Source organism: Mauremys mutica, chromosome 5, assembly GCF_020497125.1.
Source record: "Mauremys mutica isolate MM-2020 ecotype Southern chromosome 5, ASM2049712v1, whole genome shotgun sequence".
NCBI lineage: Eukaryota > Metazoa > Chordata > Testudines > Geoemydidae > Mauremys > Mauremys mutica.
The window spans coordinates 91,730,074-91,751,759 of NC_059076.1; the positions used below are offsets into that span (position 1 = coordinate 91,730,074).

At 37.8% G+C, this 21,686-nt stretch overlaps 1 protein-coding gene across 7 annotated transcripts in view; it reads right to left on the bottom strand.

Moving 5' to 3' along the window:
* Positions 1-394: 394 nt before the first annotated feature.
* Positions 395-21,686, bottom strand: part of CEP135 (centrosomal protein 135) — an 89,196-nt gene continuing 67,904 nt past the window's right edge. For 4 of the 7 annotated variants that reach the window (XM_045017477.1, XM_045017478.1, XM_045017483.1 and 1 more), the window contains 8 exons: positions 21,213-21,381; positions 19,074-19,184; positions 15,472-15,657; positions 12,992-13,201; positions 11,844-12,046; positions 9,053-9,157; positions 5,873-6,019; positions 395-980 (listed from right to left, as the gene is read on the bottom strand). In XM_045017477.1, coding sequence (XP_044873412.1) covers positions 932-980; positions 5,873-6,019; positions 9,053-9,157; positions 11,844-12,046; positions 12,992-13,201; positions 15,472-15,657; positions 19,074-19,184; positions 21,213-21,381 — 1,180 coding nt within the window. In that variant the 3' untranslated portion in view covers positions 395-931. Of the gene's footprint in view, positions 1,915-5,872; positions 6,020-9,052; positions 9,158-11,843; positions 12,047-12,991; positions 13,202-15,471; positions 15,658-19,073; positions 19,185-21,212; positions 21,382-21,686 lie in introns of all 7 variants that reach the window. The other 3 variants (XM_045017479.1, XM_045017480.1, XM_045017482.1) reach the window with 3 other exon arrangements.

Sequence of the window (21,686 nt, forward strand, 5' to 3'; positions counted from 1 at the left end):
GTGAACCTCATCCTGAACCTCTGATGTCAATGAAAGCTTTGCCATTAACTTCATTTGGGATAGTATCAATCTCTATAGTATCATTTCCCTTTACCCCATAAAGGACAAACCAACAATCCATTAAAAATAGAATTGTACTCTTTCTGTATAAGCAATTCCCTTCCATGCCCCCAGAAGTTGAAACTAACCTATTTAAAATATTTACAAGTAATTCTTAATTTGTGTGTGTTTTATGTTGCCACTTTCAGTCCTTACAATCTAGTCTCTACACAAATATGAGTGTCTAAACTGACAAAACATGCCACCTTCATACAAGAATAAAGCTTGTATATGGTAGCAATAATATATTTAAGTTAATTACAATATTTCTATTGAGACCATACTTCCAGTTTAAACACATTTTTATTAAGTCACAATCTTAACAATTTTATTGCAAAATACTGTAGATGGGAGACCAAGTGTAGCGAAGTTCAAAGTTTAATTCTTCCATGCCATTTTATACGTTCTTTATGCCTTATTGGTGTCCATAGTGGAATCTGGAAAGTACAGGATTTTCTTCAAAGTTATATGAATGGAATGCTGTAAATCAGTCAGTAGGGATGCATTACAACAGTATAGGTTTCCCCTTCTAATTCTATATATAACACCAATAAATACTTGTCACATTATCTTTTGAATTACTAAATACTATTAAGCACTATTCAAATTTAACATTTTGGAGAAGGACAATTAACATGAATCCAAATATACAGTTCTGACATAGATCAGCTTTAATGTGTTATAAAAAATGAATGTAGCACAGTACATAACCTACTTTGACCTAAACTTTTAATAATTGTCTGTCACATTTATCAGTTTTCTTAAAGAGATTAATCCTCACTGCACTTACCTAGTAGAACTGTATCCTAATAAGGCCCTGTGTCACAGCTCTTTAAAAACTTGAGCTCAACTGCATGAACAATTCCAGATTTTGTTCTGATCTTTAAAAAAAAAATTGAAAAATATCTCCAGATTTAGTTTGGAAATATTCATATTAAGTAAAATAGAACTATTGTGTAATATTTAGTATATTGTAATACAGTACAAGTTTAAAATCTCTTGTGTCCATTACTTTTCATTAACATTGGCAAAATAAGTTAAAAATATAAATAGTATTTCAGAAGACTAGACTATTCTTTTTATTAGAGATGACATACAAAGTACATTTATAAAATACAACTATTGATTTGACACTTCTCTTTGTGAAGAAGAAAAAATCTACAGCAAGGATGATAATACATTCAGAAAATAAACTGAGATTCTGCAAGACATGGAGTGTATAAAAGCAGTGACATGGAAACAGAAAGCACTTGTAAAAAAAAATCCAAAACACACTGAAATCCACCAGAACCATAACAAACATACTGTACATGAACAAATCTTTAAAATCTTTTTAAAAAGTCCAAGCCTGTTTTTGCTCAATATCAGCTCATGCTGTAGTATGGACAAATTTCTGAAGCCATATCTGATTTTAGCAAATTTAAATAAGCATTGAAATCATAAGCTGCATCAGTTATTCTGACCCAGCTTTTCTTTTGTACCATAAATCTATATAGCTATTATACTAGCTTTGCAAAATTGTCATGCAACTTTGTTATAATGCGTGAATTCTGTGCGTCGACAAGCAATGAAAAGCACCCATAAAAAAAACCCCTTGTCACCCCCAGATAAATGGGACAATACAATTTTGCAAGGCTGATTGTAGGACATGTGCACACACAACTTCACAAGTTATCACTGATTTGAAGCCAAGTCAGAGGTAGAATTCACGTCAACCTTCATCATTTTCAAAAGTCCTTGAAACAAGTTAATCCTTCTATTACAAGTTTAGTTTTAAGACTATCCCAGGTATGGTTATTCCTTGTAGCTCACATTCTGGGGGAGGGAGGAAGAGGAAAAAGAAATTTAAAAAATATAAACATCTGCTTACAGTATTTTTATCAATTCAACCAAGAGGTTGAATCAGCCCATGATATCACCCACAGAATTGTAATATAATATTTCATTCTTGACATGTCGCACAAGCACTGGACAAAAAGTACAATGTAAGCCAAGGACAAGAAGAAAGCTATTAGGTTAGACTAAGTGGCTTATAAAAAGGGGAAAATTCCCAGTACACAGTATAAAACACACAATTGACAGCACACTTCCACTGTGGAACACTGCAAGGAAGGGATAAATAAGAAGTAAAACTGATGAGAGAGAGAGAAGGTGAAAAGTTCATGGGCAGGTCAGAATGCCAAGAAACAATTATGCATTGGACTCAGAGCTGGGATCAGACAAATCTTAAATTTGTGTATGAAATCAGATATTTCAAGAGTATTTGGATTCAAGCAAAGTCCATGGAAAAAGTACAAATATCAAATGGTATCTCTTCTGTTAACTTTGTGCAATTTTGGGATTCTTGGTTCCCCTCTGACAGTTCAGACATGATCTAGTTAGACAAGTCAGCTGTGGTAGCATACATGGTTACTAAATACTTTCTGAAAATAAACAGAGCTCATCTCACTGTCCTTTGATTTTGACTTTTCACTGAGATGTAACATGTAGAGGTGGGTCACACAAACCTGTAACCAGGATTGAAACATTGGCCACATCTAAAACAATAGTCTTTGTAAAAATGTAGACACATACGTGAGTGTCCTGCAAATCTCCTGGACAGCAAAAGATTACAGGCTAGCTACAGATTCTGATCTACCTCTGATAGACTGTGCATTATCATGATCTTGAACGTTCAGACCTTGGCAATCAGAAATGGAAGAGTCCCCAAGATGCATCTTGGGAAGCTGGCAGTTTGTGCCTGAACCTTTCAAAAAAAAAAAATCAAGGTTTTTGCTGCTTAGTAGCCTGCGGCTTGGCATCCTGAGGCCTCTGCTAATACAGAGGCCCAACACCTTCCAGGTATCCTTCAAATCAACCTAGGGTATGGCTACACTGGCGAGTTGCAGCGCTGGAAAGCCTCCACCAGCGCTGCAATTAGTAAGTGGCCACACCTGCAGGGCACTTCCAGCGCTGCAACTCCCTGGCTGCAGCGCTGGCCGTACACCTCACTCAGCATGGGGAATAAGGATTCCAGCGCTGGTGCTGCAGCGCTGGTCATCAAGTGTGGCCACACACCAGCGCTGTGATTGGCCTCCAGGGTATAAGGATGTATCCCAGAATGCTTTTATAAATTACTCTCTTTGTTTTGTTATGCAGCCTCTCTTTGTTTTGTTGTGAACTCCGAGCTCCGTAGCTCCGTTGATCCCGGAGCTGTTTATCTACAAACACAGCTCCTGTTTGCTGTGATCAATCTGTGAACAATCAAATGAGATAATGAGGCAGGCAGGGAGTGAGTGTTTGCTTGACAGAAACAGCAGGGGCAGAAAGGGAGTAGTGTTGGCTGCAGGCTGTTTGCAGTTAAGAGTTAAGGGTAAGGGATCGGGAACATGTTCTGATTTTTCAAGTCAGGAAGCTAACACACAGTGTTGGCTCCAAAAATCCACTCTCTCTCTCTCCCCCCGCTCCCTGTCACACTACGCCCCGCCCCACCCCCCTCTTTTGAAAAGCACCGTTGCTGCCACTTGAATGCTGGGATAGCTGCCCATAATGCATCACTCCCAACAGCGCTGCAAATACTGCAAATGTGGCCACACACCAGCGCTGGTAGCTGTGAGTGTGGCCACACACCAGCGCTGGCCCTGCACAGCTGGACGACCAGCGCTGCAACTACCAGCGCTGCAGATTTGTAAGTGTAGCCATACCTCTAGAAATAACAACATCTTGACCTGTCTCTTACCTCTTTTGTGGAAGGTAGAGGGTTGGATAATGGATCCCAAGAAACAGAATGTGATCACACTCCTTTTTGCCTTCATGAGACTGTCCTCTGCCCAAATCCCCACTTAGCAAACCTTCAATCTGCTAAACTGCCTACTGAAAGCCAAAAATCGCAGGCAGATGTATCTATGGGTATCAAGCACGTTGGAGGATTTTCACACTCAATGCTAGGCCATTTCCAATGCCTCAGACTGAATTCCGTACAATTTTGCTAGGGGAAAGGACTGATAAACTGGTATGACTTTTTCCAAAGCTCATACTAGTATTTATCTACAAAAGCAGCAAAGAGTCTTGTGGCACCTTATAGACTAACAGACGTTTTGGAGCATGAGCTTTCGTGAGTGAATACCCACTTTGTCGGTATTCACCCACGAAAGCTCATGCTCCAAAACGCCTGTTAGTCTATAAGGTGCCACAAGACTCTCTGCTGCTTTTACAGATCCAGACTAACATGGCTACCCCTCTGATATAGGAATCTTATACTAAGGTAGATAATAACACATACACTGTTATGTTAACAGGTAGCTCCTAGTATGGGTTGTTGCTCTTCATTCTTAGAACATCCCAGTGTTAGAATCGTGATTCAGGGGTGTTGAACTATGAAGTTTGTCCTTGACCATCAATAATGCTACCATCAAGTGCTAATGTAAAAGGCAGAAGTAGTTAGTGGCATTCTTGGCAGTGTGTGCTTGCATTTTGCCACCTTACATGTGGCTAGAGTGGTATATATGGATGGACTGGATGGTATGATTTCTGGCCTGGAGCCCATAGTGGTTTTCTGCATGAGTCGGATGACCCTAGTGCCTCTCTTTACAAAAATGAGGAAGCATGGCTACTCTGAGGTAGAGAGAAGGAGAGGAAGAATTGAAGGCTGGATGTCATGACACAAGAAATTCCTCCAGCTTTCAGGGTATCAACCTGACAAGTAATTCTCATCTTTCCACGCAGTAGTTTCAGGTTGCTAGATGAGATGATTTGTGTATCAAATGTGGAGTAGCTGTCAACCCTGGTCTTTGTGAGGCCATTAATGCTGAGAATATCAGAGCCAGGTGTGGTGAAGAGAGTGTTTAAGTGAGGTTTACCATGAATGCCATAATCACAAAGTAGGCAAGATGCAAGGCATACCTCACCAAAGCTGAAGCAAGGAAACAAATTTATTAGACTGCACAAATATGGAGATATACCTATCTCATAGATCTGGAAGGGACCTTGAAAGGTCATTGAGTCCAGTCCCCTGCCTTCACTAGCAGGACCAAGTACTGTCCCTGACTGTTCCCCCTGCTCCCGATCCCTAAATGGCTCCCTCAAGGATTGAACTCACAACCCTGGGTTTAGCAGGCCAATGCTCAAACCACTGAGCTATCCCTCCCCCTACTCAAGCTCTGGCCAGTACAGGACACTGGATATGTTTATATAGCTACCAGACACCTGCAGCTGGCCCATGCCAGTCAACTTGGGCTATGGGGCAGTTTCACTGCTGTGTAGACTTCTGGATTTGGGCTGCAGCCTGAGCTCTGGGCCCCTCTCACCTTTCAGGGTACCCAGAAGTCTACACAGCAATGAAACAACCCTGCAGCCTGAGCCCTGTGATCCTGAGTTAGCAGGCACTGGCCAGCCGTGGGTTTTTCTTAGCTGTGTAGACATACCCAATATCAGCTCAGTGGCACAGACATGCCCTAGCTCCCTCTCTTACTGGTGAAGAGGTTTAATGGTTTTAGAATTTTAAAGCTATGGATGTATATGGCAGTCCTGTTCTATAAGCAAAATCCCAGGAGAAGGAATCCACTGTAATACTTCGCTATTGGAGAATAACTAGCATTTAATGTTTTCAGTCAATACTATTTATTGTGTTTAAAACACTATAAAAAAGAGTGTAACTATCATTGGAGTGTTTAAATATTTCATATGCACCAAAACATAAAATGCTGATTTCCTGCCCCCCATTTCAATTTAAATACAGCTGTATTTAATTCTTATGTGAACACTTAATCTTGACAAAAATCATCAAATGACTTACTTTTCTGCTGTTGCTCGATCAGTTGTTCTTACAATTGCACGCTCTGGAGAATGGGAAGGAGATCTCATTGTTGAACTAAGTGGAGATGAGGTACGTACAGAAGATGTGGACAGACCATGTCGACGCATTTCCTGAATTGCACGCTCTCTACAAAGTAGACAATAATTTTGTAAAATGCTAATTTGTACACACTTTTATCTTTATTACCACTATTAGCATTCATATTCAGCCACATCATAATATTTTTCTGTAGAAATTATTAGATGATAAAAGAAAATGAAAGGTGATAATTTAAATGGATATCATATACACATTTTAAATAAAAATGTCTCAATTATATTTAAAGGACACAGATCACTTTTTAAAATTAATGGTTAAAAGTAACATTTAAGGATACAATAAAAGGTTAGAAAAATTCTTCTACTTTTTCAGTTTATTTACTCTGTGAATTTGACAATGATTTGTGACAACAGTCTTGTTCTTCTGTAAAGTCAGTATATATGTTTTTTGTATGGTCTCCCATACCTCAAGAGGTGAGGGGGAAAAAAATCACTTTTCAATGCGATTGTGAATCCACTGGATCTATCAGGAGTTTCAGAAGTAGGTATAGCACCTGAAACTACTTATAACATTAAAAAACCCTAAACACCCCACCCCCCCCAAAGTTTGAAGTTGAGAATGTTCTTTCTTTTAGACCTCAGACGGCACTGAAGAGGACAGAAAATGACATCACTTACACCAATATCTGAGCTGCAGCCATAGTGTGGAAATATAGGCCTACATTGGACCTGGGTGCATTAGGATTTTTAAATTGAGCTTTGGTGTTAGAATGAGTTAGGCCCAAGGCACGTGATCAAAAAGAAAAGATCATGAAACACGGGGATTGTGTTAAACTTGTATCGACTGTTAAAATATAAGCATGATCTTATTTAAGGTTTGGGTTGTGGTAACAGAAAAAGAAAATATAGCTAATTCAGAGGTTTTCAAACTGGGGAGCATGCTCCATTGGGGGGGCACAGAATGTATTCCGAGTGTGAGAAGCTTTAGGAAAAAAACAAAAAAACCCAACTTACTGTGCACATTTTACCCACAGCAAAGCTGATTCCTCCAGACATACCAGGTCCCAAGATGGCACTGTGCCTTTTGACAGATTTCTGTGAAGCTTTCATGACATTATACAAAATCACTGCCATCATTACATTAATCCGTTTGCTACGAAGCAGTGTGCACATTTCATTGTAAGCATCAAGCACAATTGTAGTTTTGCTTTTGCTCTTATTACAATGGATTGTTGGCTCTGTTTGAATCAATGCCTTGCTGTTTTTAATATTTAGTGAGAGTTGCATGTTGATTTTTTTTTTTAATTAGTATATGCACTTGTGTGGTGGGGGCTTGCAAACTACTACAGATGCAAATAAGAGAACCACTGAGCTAATTGGATACCAGATGCAGGTAATTGTTGATTTGTTTACTTATTACAAAGAAATGCTTAGTGAGTAGTTAGGGAAAAATATGACAAAATGAGGTAAGAAAACCTTGAAAAAAGAGGCCCAGCCATTACCCTTGTCTTGCAGGGGCAGACGACAGGGTTCAGCCTTACGCTGTTTCATTTGGCCTTAGCAAAAATCTGATACCCAGCAATAACATCACTTGTTTGTTACAGTATATACAAAAGCAAGGTGTTCTTGGGGTTCTTTGTCAGAGTTTTCACGGGAATCAAAACATGATGGGAAAGTGTTGTGACGTTGCACTCCATGTTTTATGGAAATATGCTTATAAGTGTGAATATAATGTAACTGGAATATGCTTTGTGCAAAAGGTCTCTTGTAAGATATCATTACGAAGCTTATAATCTACTGAATGTGTTCATCCTATCTGTATGCCTGTATCATTCTTGTATCAGAGCTAGAAACAAAGTATAACTCTAGGGTCCTATTGTAACTATGCAAAGTGTGGGCCATTAATGGTAGTTTAGAATCTTGATGGCTCCCATTAACTAGGACAATTGGTTGTGGATAGTTTATTTATCTAGAAGCCTTCCTACAGACGTGTGGGACTCCCGGTGGGTAATGAAGAATGAGGTCTTACTGTGATATGTGACCATGTCACATGATACTGGAATCCATCTTAAATCTGGTACTTTTCCATTTAGGAGGAGCAGTGGGGACCCAGAGAGACAAAAGATTCCCGCCTTGTGCCAAATCTATAAAAAGGGGTGGAACAAAACAAAGGAGGCTGCCAGTCATGAGAAAACCCCTACTTACTACCCGAGCTGGAACTAACAAGGACTGTACCAGGGGAAAGGATTGGGCCCAGTCTAGGAATGAGTCTAGTCTGTGAAAGAAGCTTATTGGAACATCTCTGAGGGTGAGATATGATCTGTTATCAGTTTCTTAATGTATTAACCTTAGACTTCCATGTTTTTCTTTATTTTACTTGGTAACTTACTTTGTTCTGTTTGTTATTACTTGAAACCACTTAAATACTACTTGTTATACTTAATAAAATCACTTTTGTTTATTACTAAACCTAGAATAAGTGATTAATACTTGAGGGAGCAAAGAGCTGTGCATGTCTCTATCAATGTTATAGAGGGCAGACAATTTATGAGTTTCCGTTTTACTCTGTGTAAAGCTTAGACAGGGTATTTATTTGGGGTTTGGATCCCATTGGGAACTGGGTGTCTGGGTTCTGAGCAGTTTTTGGTTAAAGTCTGCAGCTTTGGGGGCGTGGACCAGACCCTGGGTCTGGTTGCAGCACGCTAGCGTGTCTGGCTCAACAAGGCAGAGTTCTGGAGTCCCAAGCTGGCAGGGAAAATGGGCTCAGAGGTAATCTCAGCACGTCAGGTGACAGTCTCAAAGGGGTCTCTGTGACCGAACCTGTCACCGGTGTCTCCTGGGCTTGATATGGTTGTAAGAATTTTGGCCAATGCATTATAACTATATTGTTGCTAGGATATAAAATATGAGGGTATATATGCTTGTATGATAGTCTGAATGTGATCAACACCAAGAGGTCTTTGGACTAATAAAGGAATGCTTGTGTGAAAACTGAGTTGTGGTAAACCTTAATAAAATTATTAGGAAAACTATTTTCAGACACACAGTATGCATTAGCAGCTACCTTAATGATAGGAAAGGAGGATCACCCCACTGAAACAAAAACACCACAGGTGCTTACCGTTCAAATCGTTCAGTTGTCAGTTGCCTTTTCAAAACATCATAGTCTGTCTGTAGCTGTGCAACTTTACTTCGAAGTACGGAAACTTCTCTATTATGACTGGTTCTAAAAATACCATGAGAAGTAACAAAGAATTTTCTTAAACTATTGCACACTTTCAGCTGGTATCTTAGAGGAATTAGGAAAAACAGAAATGAACAAGGGAAACCAAAAAATGAAGTAAGAGGAGTTGTTACTTCAAACAGCTCAAAATAACAAAGTGAGAATCAGAAGCGATGGGAAGAATTGAATGAATACAATGATAAATTGCTGGATAAAGCTAATCTGTGAAAGACAGATGTGTGAACTTGGAAGTCCTTCAATAAATTCATACTACAGTGCATCATATTCCCTTATAGATAAAAACATACAGTAGAACCTCAGAGTTACAAATGCCTTGGGAATGGAGGTTGTTTGTAACTCTGAACAAAATTTTATGGTTGTTCTTTCAAAAGTTTACAGCTGAATATTGACTTAATACAGCTTTGAAGCTTTACTATGCAGAAGAAAAATGCTTCTTTCCCTTTTTTTTTTTTTTAAGTAGTTTATGTTAGGGCTGTCAAGCGATTAAAAAAATTAATCGCGATTGATCGTGCTATTAAACAACAATAGAATACCGTTTATTTTAAATATTTTTGGATGTTTTCTACATTTTCAAATATATTGATTTAAATTACAACACAAAATACAAAGTGTACAGTGCTCACTTTATATTTATTTTTTATTACAAATATTTGCACTGTAATAAACAAAAAATTATATTTTTCAGATCACCTCATACAAGTACTGTAGTGCAATTTCTTTATCATGAAAGTTGAACTTACAAATGTAGAACTATGTACAAAAAAACCTGCATTCTAAAACAATGTAAAATTGTAGAGCCTGCAAGTCCACTCAGTCCTACTTCTTGTTCAGCCAATAGCTCAAACAAGGTTGGTTACAATTTGCAGGAGATAATGCTACCCACTTGTTTACAATGTCACCTGAAAGTAAGAACAGGTGTTCTCATGGCAATGTTGCAGCCAGCGTCACAAAATATTTACATGCCAGATGCACTAAAGATTCTTATGTCCCTTCATGCTTCAACCACCATTCCAGGGGACATGCATCAATGCTGATGACAGGTTCTGCTCGATAACAATCCAAAGCAGTGCGGACTGACACGTTCATTTTCATTATCTGAGTCAGATGCCACTAGCAGAAGGTTGATTTTCTTTTTTGGTGGTTCGGGTTCTGCAGTTTCTGCATCGGAGTGTTGTCCTTTTAAGACTTCTGAAAGCAAGCTCCACACCTCGTCCCTTTCAGATTTTGGAAGGCACTTCAGATTCTTAAACCTTGGGTCGAATGCTGTAGCTATCTTTATAAATCTCACATTGGTACCTCTTTGCATTTTGTCACATCTGCAGTGAAAGTGTTCTTAAAATGAACAACATGTGCCAGGTCATCATTCGAGACTGCTATAACAGGAAATATATGGCAGAATGCAGGTAAAACAGAGCAGGGGACATACTGGACTCCTTGGGGCAGAATTGTAAGAAATTTAATTAATGTCTATTTTTTTAAACAAGTATCGTCAGCATGGAAGCATGTCCTCTGGAATAGTGGCCAAAGCATGAAGGGGCATACGAATGTTTAGCATATCTGGCATGTAAATACCTTGCAATGCTGGCTACAAAAGTGATATGCAAATGCCTGTTCTCACTTTCTGGTGACATTGTAAATAAGAAGAGGACAACATTATCTCCCTTAAATGTAAACAAACTTGTTTGTCTTAGCGATTGGCTGAACAAGAAGTAGGACTGAGTGGACTTGTAGTCTCTAAAGTTTTACATTGTTTTGTTTTTGAGTGCAGTCATGTAACAAAACAAAAAAAATCTACATTTGTAAGTTGCATTTCACAACAAAGAGACTTCACTACAGTACTTGTATGAGGTGAACTGAAAAATGCTTTCTTTTGTTTATCCTTTTTACAGTGAAAATATTTGTAAGCAAAAATAATATACACTTTTATTTCAATTATAACACAGAATTCAATACACCTCTACCCCGATATAATGCCACCTGATATAACACGAATTCAGATTTAACGCGGTAAAGCAGTGTTCTGGGTGGGGGAGGATGGGACTGCACGCTCCAGCAGATTAAATAAAGTTTGATATAACGCGGTTTCACCTATAATGCGGTAAGATTTTTTGGCTCCCAAGGACAGCATTATATCTAGGTAGAAGTGTATACATAAAAATGTAGAAAAACATCCAAAATAGTTAATAAATTTCAATTGGTATTCTTTAACAGTGCAATTAAAACTGCGATTAATCGCGCTTAATTTTTTAAATCACGATTAATTTTTTTGAGTTAAACCGCATGAGTTGACTTGATTAATTGACAACCCTAGTATTTTTCCCTAACTTCATTTCCTGAAACAGATAAACCTGATTGACTGAGAAAGTTTCGTTCCTGTAGCTGAAATCCTACTCATAATAGCAACTGGGAGGATGGAAGCCCATGTCAAGAGTCCTTGAGAGTTTGGGCTCTTATGGAAGGTTTGAACACACAAACTCTTCTAACAGGTGCACACATACAAACAATGATGCTCTCAGAAACAATTTTTTGACCAAGTGTGGAGGGTTTGATTATGTAAATAAGTGTTTTCATACAGTTCAAAGATTTTTCACAATCAAAATACAAATAAAATAAAAAATTTACAACTCAAAATATTGGAAGAAATGTAATTGTCTGTTTTAGAACTTACAGTTTGCTCTCGGCAAGTGTTAGCTTGTCTTTAAGTAACTGAATTTCTGAATCTTTCTCATGGGATGTTAAATGATTCTGAAACTCTTTGTCTCTGCTAGTAGCGAGCAGTGTTTCAAGATTCTGAATAGTAAGTCGTTCGCTGGACAATTGCTTTTTTAACAGCTCTGCTTCTGACTTTATATCTTCTAATTCAGCCAGAACCTAGGGTATAAAACAATTACTACAGTAAATTTGTTACTAGCCTGACATTTAACGTTCACTATTTATGTAGTATTTTACAAACAGATACACACAGATACGTGTGTCTACAGTTCTCACATTCTCTCTGAAAAATACTAATTTACAGTTTATAAAAGATTGTTTTTAAACAGACAAGAAATTATGTTAAAATGGAGTTACAATAAAATTGATATGTATTTTTAATTGTAAGGGTTTAGAAAAAACACATTGCAGGAATGTTTTAATAATCCCTAAAAGAAGCCTTAGAAACCCAGGAAATTCAGAATTAAGCTTAAATGTATAAGAAATCTAAATGGTTAACATGGAAATATTCAGTTAAGGCACCTAAACAATCTTGTGCCTTGTAGGTGACAATACAAAAAGGAATAAATACCTCAAGGAGATCAAGATTAATCTGGATCCACAAACATTAAAATGCCTTAACCATAATGGTATGTTCAACACATGATTATTTTAAACTTAATCTTAATGATTAACCTTAACTCTGCTGTGTTACCATTTTATACCTGAGGGTTTTTTATTTGTCATGTAACTTCAGACATAGATACATTATATTAATTATTAAAATTAGTCACTTAAATAGACATAAAAACAAACCATCATTATCTAATTAAAATGGTCCTAGATGTATAGTAGGTTAACATGTATAGTAGATTAATAATCAGTAGAAAATTTAAAGATTGTACAGTATATCAAGATTAGTGCATGCAAGCGCACACACACACACACACACACACACACACACACACATTTCCTATTCTAAAGGAGTCTCAGTGAAGTGTATGTGCATGTCAGAAATGATTACTAGTAAGGGGGAAAAAAATAATTATTAGAGCTCCCTCAAGTAAGGAAATCAAATTGTGTATCTGTGCTATAACAAGAGCTATATTAATCGTTGCTTCTTACCCTTTCATAATCCATGTTTTTGGATGTTAGCTGTCGTGAAAAAAGTTCTTTGCTAGACTCAAGTTTCATGCACAGTTCCCTCATAGAAGCCAGGTCAGCTAATAGAGAAGACTTTTCTTCTTGTTCGTATTTGAGATTCTCTTCCAATCTGGACATATTTTTTGTAATTGAAGAGAGCTGAGATTCATATGCTTGGTGTGCATTGATATGCTAAATGAAAACAGACAACAGTTAGGTGGTTGTGGATTTCCCCCCATCCCCAGTGTTAAAAGTTGCATAACAAAGTTACATACATTTAAGTATCTTTTCCCTGAGCTCTAAACTGAACTTCAGACTACCTTACTTTTTTTTTAAATCATAGTTTAAAAAAAACCAACAGGTTTCTCAGAAACTTTTGCAACCATTTGGAGGACTACACAGATATTAAACAAAAACAGAATGATGGTGTTTCAGAAGAAAATTAAAACTTAAAAATTAAAGACTGAACTCCATCTTTTACTTAACTGCCAATCTTGAACTTATCATGCTTTTGTCAATGAATTAAGAATGTCAGACAGAAACGTAGCCTCTGCTTGGCTGTTATAATCTTTTTGATCTTAAGAAAGACTGTTTCTTCAAATATGAAATTCTCATTTGATATAACTGGAATAAACTAATATGCTGTTATAAGAACCAAAAGTTTGAACTAATACTTAACTCTGAAAAATATCACAAGAACATTTTGTCCCACTTAGTGAAATGGAATTATTGAAAGATATAGTGGCACTATTTATTAATATCTACTGAGATCATGCAATATCTAACTCAGGGGTCGGCAACCTTTCAGAAGTGGTGTGCCGAGTCTTCATTTATTCACTCTAATTTAAGGTTTTGCGTGCCAGTAATACATTTTAACGTTTTTAGAAGGTCTCTTTCTAGAAGTCTACAATATATAACTAAACTATTGTTGTATGTAAAGTAAATAAGGTTTCAAAATGTTTAGAAGTTTCATTTAAAACTAAATTAAAATGCAGAGGCCCCACCCCCTCACCCCCGACTGGTGGCCAGGACCTGGGCAGTGTGAGTGCCACTGAAAATCAGCTCGCGTGCCTCCTTTTGCACACATGCTATAGACTGCCTACCCCTGATCTAACTTCTCCATCTTGAAGTCTTCATACAAGCTCTACCAAACAGTTCCTCCACAGGAATGTAAATCTGCTCTACTTAACAATAGTTACTCCACAGGGCAAGATGACTAAAAGCCACAATCTGCCTTTCCTACTCTAGAGGGTGCAGATGTACCCTGGGCCAGAGTTATACCTGTTGCAGCAAATGCCCTCAGGCATACCAGCACAGCTGACTGGCTGGTACATTAGGTGATTGGAGCCAAGGTTTCACCCACTTCCAAACCTTCCCATCCATATACACTGGGTAAGTGGGGAAAGCAGTGTGAGTAACCTCAGAAAAATAACAGAGGAAACAAAATGCAACAGACATTTCACTATCAACTAATCACAATTAACCATCAAGGATCTTTCAAATACTTTGAAAAATAGATACACATTGTAGTCTTACTGTTCTTACTATTGTAGATTTAATAGAAGAATCTTGTATATTTATTTTCTAGAGAACTATGTTTTCTGCTTCCAAAATTGCTGTTCCTATTCAGCCATATCCTGTTGCTGTTTACCTGCAAGTATACTTCAGTGCTCTATTTCATACAAAACAGAGGTTGTCCATGCTGTCTTACAACTGCTCAACTACAAAATCAAACTCCGATTCAGAGGACAAAGGTATTGCCTCATTCAAAACCTCAATCTATTCACTAGATTCCACATCAACTCCAGTCCCTAACAACAGCACAAAAACTTCTTCAGCTCCTCTGATTTATGTAAATAAATGGTAATTTCAGATGGGCTCCATTGAGCATGTTCAGAGATTTGAGTAACAATAGTATAGCATTACAGACTGCTAATACTGGTTTGCATTTATCTGCAGTATCTTGCAAAAAGGGAGCCTTGATCCTTGGCTTTGGCTACTAGGTACTACTAATATATCCACACCTCCACCACTACTGCCTCTAAGATTACCACATGGAGCCTTTCAGTCAAGGAACTCAATGTGCTTTGAACAAATAATTAATCATGCCCTTGTGAAATACTGCAGGCAAATATCACACCTATTTTATGGATAGGTACCGTAAAAGGCTCTTAACATACTGGGCAAACAATCTCCCCCTCCCCCCCACAACAACTGAAAATCTATCGCTGTGGCATCAGCAGTGAGTTAAGCAGAACAGAAATGATACTACTCTAGCCAGAACTGCAGTTACCATTTTAAATATTCTGTGTCTCCCTTCAGAACATTCAAGGATAGAAGTTCATTTCCATGCAAGCATAGCAAACGTTCCTTATCTTTTATTTAAAAACCAAAAAAAGCAATTAAATATAAACCATTTTCCTTGATAGGATTCAATTTTATTGGGTGGTATTGGTTATTACCTCTTGAATTTCTTTTTCTAAAAGTTCCACTCTCTCTCGAAGATGTCGTCTATCAGTATCTACAGAGAGGAGTTCAAGACGTATTGAGCTGCTTTCTCCCTCAGCTTGATGGGCCTTGACTTCCCAGTCCTCAGCTTGGTTGTGGAGCATTCGGAACTTCTCTAACAATTCCTGATTTTCTTGTTCCTAGTTGAAATAAAATCAATCACTCTATAATTAACTATGTGTTACTGCAACAAATGTCTTGTACCTTCCAGTCATTTATCCCTCTTTGCGCCTGCAAGCCGCTTCTGTTACACTACTTCAAAAGAAGGGAGTGGCCTTCGCCATATCCCTGACCCTGTATGAAGGCATTCATCTTTCTCTCTCCCTGGAGAGAGTACATAGCTTCATTCCTTTTGCAAGTGCCAAGCAGCAAATGTATCCCAGATACAGCAACCCAACTCAGTTTATATTAGCAGTAGTTTTTTAAAGCAATTTACAGAATAGACACTATTGTTTGATGATACATACCTGTCAAGGATACCACGAAAAATATATTAACAATACTTTTTACCTCATATTTTACCTCTTAAGGTAAGAATTTCTTGCCAATCTCAAGATCAAAGCTATATTGCTATTATCATTTCTACCAAAGCTGCAGTGTATCTGGCAAAGATATCCCTAAAAGACGATCAGTCCGGCCTATTAGCTCCTTTTATTAGCTCTTCTAGCTTTAAAGTTTTCAGTCATTACAATAAATACTCAAATTTGGATTACTTTATCCTTCTTTCAATACTCTGTTCTTTTTTCTTTGATCTTAGGGTACTATGAAAAAGGGTCATATATTTCTTTCCAATCACCAAGGTCTCTAATAACTTCTTCCTAGCTACATCTCAGGGTTTGTATCCATATCTTTTCTTTGACCTTTCACCTACTTCAACCACACCTTGCTTATTAAAATCTTATCCTCCCTTGCTTTTCATGACTCTGTTCTCTCTTGATTCAACTCCTACCTCTCTAAATTCCTTTGGCATCTCTTTCAGCAGATACTCTTCCTCTTCTCTCGATGGAAGTTCTATAGAACCCCATCTTTGGCCCCCACTTCTTCCATTACACCTTCTTGATACTACTATTTTGTATCACAACAGTGCCTAAAGGTTCCAGTCAGGATCGAGGTCCCATTGTGGCAGGCACAGTAAAAGTATATATTTCACATTAAAAAAACCCTACATTGAACAAACATTCTTAAGGTTTCAAAGTCTAACATTCAAAAGTCAAGAAATGCTAGAATTAAGGTTGCCTTTGCAACCTTATTTAGCAGCCTTGTGTGTATGCATTTGACATAAAACAGACTGTGACTATATGATCGCATACAATTTTTTGTCCATAGGACACCTGACTCATTCAATGCACAAAATGGATGGTGCTTAGTGAGCAGCTATTCAACATTTTGTTATATCCACATTGGTCAATACACTCACGCCTTGTTTATTAGACACTATTTGAAAACTGTTATGAAGACAGAATTATTAATTTCTTCTCAGGAATTTCTATGGCACTTATTACTAAAGTATCTAAAAAGTCTAGGGCTTGTGTTGGAGTGAAAGCAGGCTTCTCCAGGTTTACTCTGAGCCATAGGGAAGACAGGAGCTGAAGCACTGAAGAAGTTGACTCATAGGCTTCTTGACATATATTGGCAATGAGAAGCCAGTAATTGAGATAGGGGAAAATGGTGAAACCACACCTGACATGGGCTGCTACTTCCACAAAGACCTTGGTAAAGACCCTGGAGAGGTTGCAAGGCCAAAAGGGACCACTCTGTATTGAAAGCAATTAGGGCCCACTATGAATCTGAGAGAATTTCTCTGAGTGGGGTGAGTATCCACACAAAAGTATGTGTCCTTCACATCAAGAGCTGTAAATTAAGTTCCTTTTCTAGTTATGGATTTATAGATGCTAGTGTGTATTCGCAAACTGAAATTTTGCTTGTTGAGTGGTTGAGATGGCCGAAATCAAGAATGGGTCTCCAGCCACACTCCTCCCCCCGCCCACATTTTTTTTTTTTTTGAGTACTAGGAAGAATGTTGAGTAAAAACTCTTTCCTTGGTGCTGAAGAGGTACCTGATCTGTTGCTCCTTACCATGGGAGGGATTCTACTTTTTGTTTGAGAATCTCCTCATGAGAATGGCCCATGAAATGGGCAAGGATAGGAGTTTTGGAGGGGACAGGTAAGTAAGTTTGATTGCATAACCAGGATGGATGATGTCTATTACCCACTTTTCTGCTCTTATTTCATTCCAGTTGTGGGAAAAGTGCCAATAAGAAAGGTCAAAGAGTGGTTATGGAGTCCCCCTAGAGCATGGGATACCATCGGTTCCGAGACAGGTGCTGAGGTAGAGGTTGGTTCCATACAGGTCCTGGTTTCTTGTCTAGGAAGGTATCTCTCAGAGAAGAAAACATAGTCCAACTGCAGCCTCGTGGCTTTCTCCATAAGGTGCTTCTTAAGATGAAGTTCCCACGCCTCTGGGGGAAGAGCAGCAGATTCTGCACTTTGCACAGGCAGTGTGATGGTTGTTGCTGACCTTGAAGGAGTGCAGGAAAGAAGCCCGATTTTAAAGCCCGGAGTTCTAGGCATAGTCCAGTACTGGTAATGAGATATGGGGAGGGAGAGTTCCCCAGGATGGGGAATCTAACTATAAAACTTAGCTAAATACTATAGAGCAAAATTCTAAACTATTTACAATACGTATATTTACAGACTGAAGAATAAAGAGGGAAAGACAAAGTTCTGGACCCTAGAGGATCCGACCTAAGCCAAGCAGTGATAAGAAGGGACGGGAGAGGCAATTGGTCTGCTCTGTCCATTATCTCCTTGGTTGGAGGCATGAGAAGAGCAACGGCACATGTGCAGACCAATGGACCCTGCTTTCAAAAATTCTCTGACTCCGGGCCATGGACAGCACACATACCCACTGGGGAATACACAGACACCACCACTCGAAGAACATAACTGTATTTTGATTCTAATAATTTCTGAAGCAGAATTTTTTGTACTTTGCCTATCTTCCAAATTTCGATGGAAATATTTTTGTTGGTTTGTGTGTACAGTGAAAATGACATTTACAGATAAAAATCGAATCGAATCCTTTCAAGCCTGATTAAAAAAGATCATTAGATTTTGCTTTGTTGCTCATAGCAAGGAAGTAATGCTGTCTATACTGTAAAACATCCAACCAATCAAATGTGAGGATGCTTCTCCTCACCATTGCTGACAATGTAACTATTATTAATGAAGTTTGAAGTCTGCCAGAATGTCTTAAGACTGTAACCTAACAGGATTTAGAGTGCATACATTACTAGGGTGACCAGACAGCAAATGTGAAAAATCAGAACACAGGGTGGGGGTAACAGGAGCCTATATAAGAAAGAGACCCAAAAATTGGGATTCTCCCTATAAAATCGGGACATCTGGTCACCCTATACATTACTAGCTTTAAAATACAGAGAAAAATTTACATCTACAAACCTTAATTTTATTGTAGGCTAATTAAAACAGTCGTAATTATAACAACATTTATTAAAAACACACTAATGCCAATTTACGGACTTTATTTCCTCACCTTTGAAGCCATTAAGCTTTCAAATCTGGATACTTCAGTTATGTAATTATGAACTCTAGTCTTCATTTCTTCTTTTTCACGTACTGCTTCTTCCAGTTCAGTAGTGACTGCCTAAAAAGATTTCATGAAAACTGAATAGTTTATTAAAATAAAATATACTAAAGTAAGCATGCCTGTGAAGTGCCCTATATTTTACTTTCTTCTGCTTTGGGGTAGTTCATTCAGTAAATCTGATTTCCATATAACATCCTGTTAAATTCGACATTGATCAGGACATGGAGGTGAATGAATGACAGAGAATGGATTTTAATTGGCAGGCCACAACTTTAACAAAATACCTGGGAAATGGTGTTATGCCTCCCGTTCTCACATACCATTTATTTCACTGGATTCAACTTGGGGGAATTTAAATAGGCAAGGGTGGAGGTGATGAGAGCCAACCAGCTAGCCCATTCTTACATTCCTAGCCAATCAAAAGGTGGTTTGCCCCTGGGGGGAAGGAGGATAGCCCCCTCTCCTCAGCCCCCCTGCTCTGCGACCATCCATTGCAGTAGTTTGAAGATCCCTCCGCTTTTGACTCTAGGGGAATGGCATTTTCCCTACTGTCTCAGTTGAGTAATCTGAAGCGGAGAGGGAGAAGTGACCTAAACAACAGACTCTTATTGTTACTTTCACAAGGTCTCCATTTACAGTTTTCAAATTAACACTCATGACTCAAAAATCAGAAGACTAACAAAGTGGCTGAAACTTAGACTGAACCACAACCAGAAAGAATTTTTTTGTGAAGAATCGAAACTAACATTTGTTATTGTGCTGGTTAATTCAAACTAACTAGGAATCAATTAATTTGAGTTACAACACAACCAAAAGCTTTAGTCAGATAATTTGAGTTACATTAACATATCCTATGACCTAATGTTTTGCAAGTTAAAAAAAAAACAAAAAACAAATTTGTTTAGAACTTTTTTTTATACTTCAGTAATCCATTATCCAAATTTATTTTATAATTAGAAATTATGTTTTTCTTAATGGAGAATGAAGCATTCGCTAGGTTTGAAAAAATTCTTAATGGTTTTGAAAAGGACTTTTTGAGCAAACTCAAACACTGTGTCATCTTTCTTACTGATTTAATTATGACCATCATATTTAAATTACAGCTGTTCTGATGCTTGAACCCCAAGGTGCACAAAATTTGAAAGACAGTGATGCACCAAAAGGTCAGTCAAACCTGATGAGTCCCTTAAACTGTCTCTATTTTACATGTAGACAGCTGGATTAACATTTCTTATTTAATTCACATGACCACCTTCTGAAGCGTAATTATTACATGGCATGTCTTAAAAGCCAATATTCTTAAAGTGTTAGAAGTTAATTCAGTGTGGGCCCTCTGATGGACACAATCAGTCTAACAAGATGGGTTTTCATCTATATTGCATTTGAAGAGACACAAGCAACAAATAAAACTTAAATTTCAGCCCCCAAATACATTTTTCAAAGAGCTAGGATTGCCTGAGAAAGAAAGAGTTTAGAATGGAAAGTCTATCTCTGTTTTAACTATAATGTAATAAAATAATATGCATGCTGAAAGCTAACTACTATACATGTTGGCCTTTTTCTACACACATTGAAGGTCACTGCCATGTGATAGAGGGTTTATTCTCCTATCAAAAATGTGGGAAAATTATGCATGTAAATGCCCCACGTCAATGAGAGAACAAACCTTTTGGTATTTGAGAGGATAATATAAGAATTGAATGCATTTTGATTCCACAGGTGATCAAATAAAGGAAACAAGTTCTTAAATTTGCAGGTATTTAAATTCAGCCTAAATATGTTCATTTCAACTCAACTGTTCTTAATATTATAGTATTCACAAGAATGCAGAACAGCAAAATATTCAAAATGCATAAGAGACTATAGCAGTTTTGGATTTAGTAACATATGCAGACAAAATGCAAGTAATCTTTGATGCAGAGATGTTGTTATCCCATTGCCTCCTCCCCTCAACACATACTAAAAACATACTCAAGGGAGGGGAGGCCTTGAGCTGCTTGTGGGCCCTAAGCAATTGCTTAGTTTCCTTATGCCTAACACCAGCTCTGCTTTGGTGTACTTTATTATCAGGCACTTCTTTCATACCTGGTTTTCTCTGGCCATTATAGCTAGATCATCTTGTAATCTTCTGTTCTCCTTCAGAGCCATTTCCTTCACTCTTCCTGTTTCTGCAAGCTCTACCTGAGATGCATCAAGCTGGCGACGGAGACTAGCTAACTCCCGATCTCTGTTACTCAGCGCCTCCTTTAGTTGGCTATCAAATGGGTGATTTTGAAAACCTTAAATAAAATTTCCCTTCTTGCATTATAGCATATACTGCTTCAAAATGTTAGATAAGCTCTGAATATACAAAAGCTTTAGAAGCAACTTACTAATTTATTTCTTGTTCCGAAGGTAACTATAAACCAGTGATACCCAGACCTCAGTAGTTCAAGAGCCAAATTAGCAATCAACATTACCCAAAAGAGCCACAGTAGCGTGAATTTATTGTTTCATTTACTACTTATATATAATATAAATATATTATATTATTCTCACAGCAAAATCACTGACCAAATA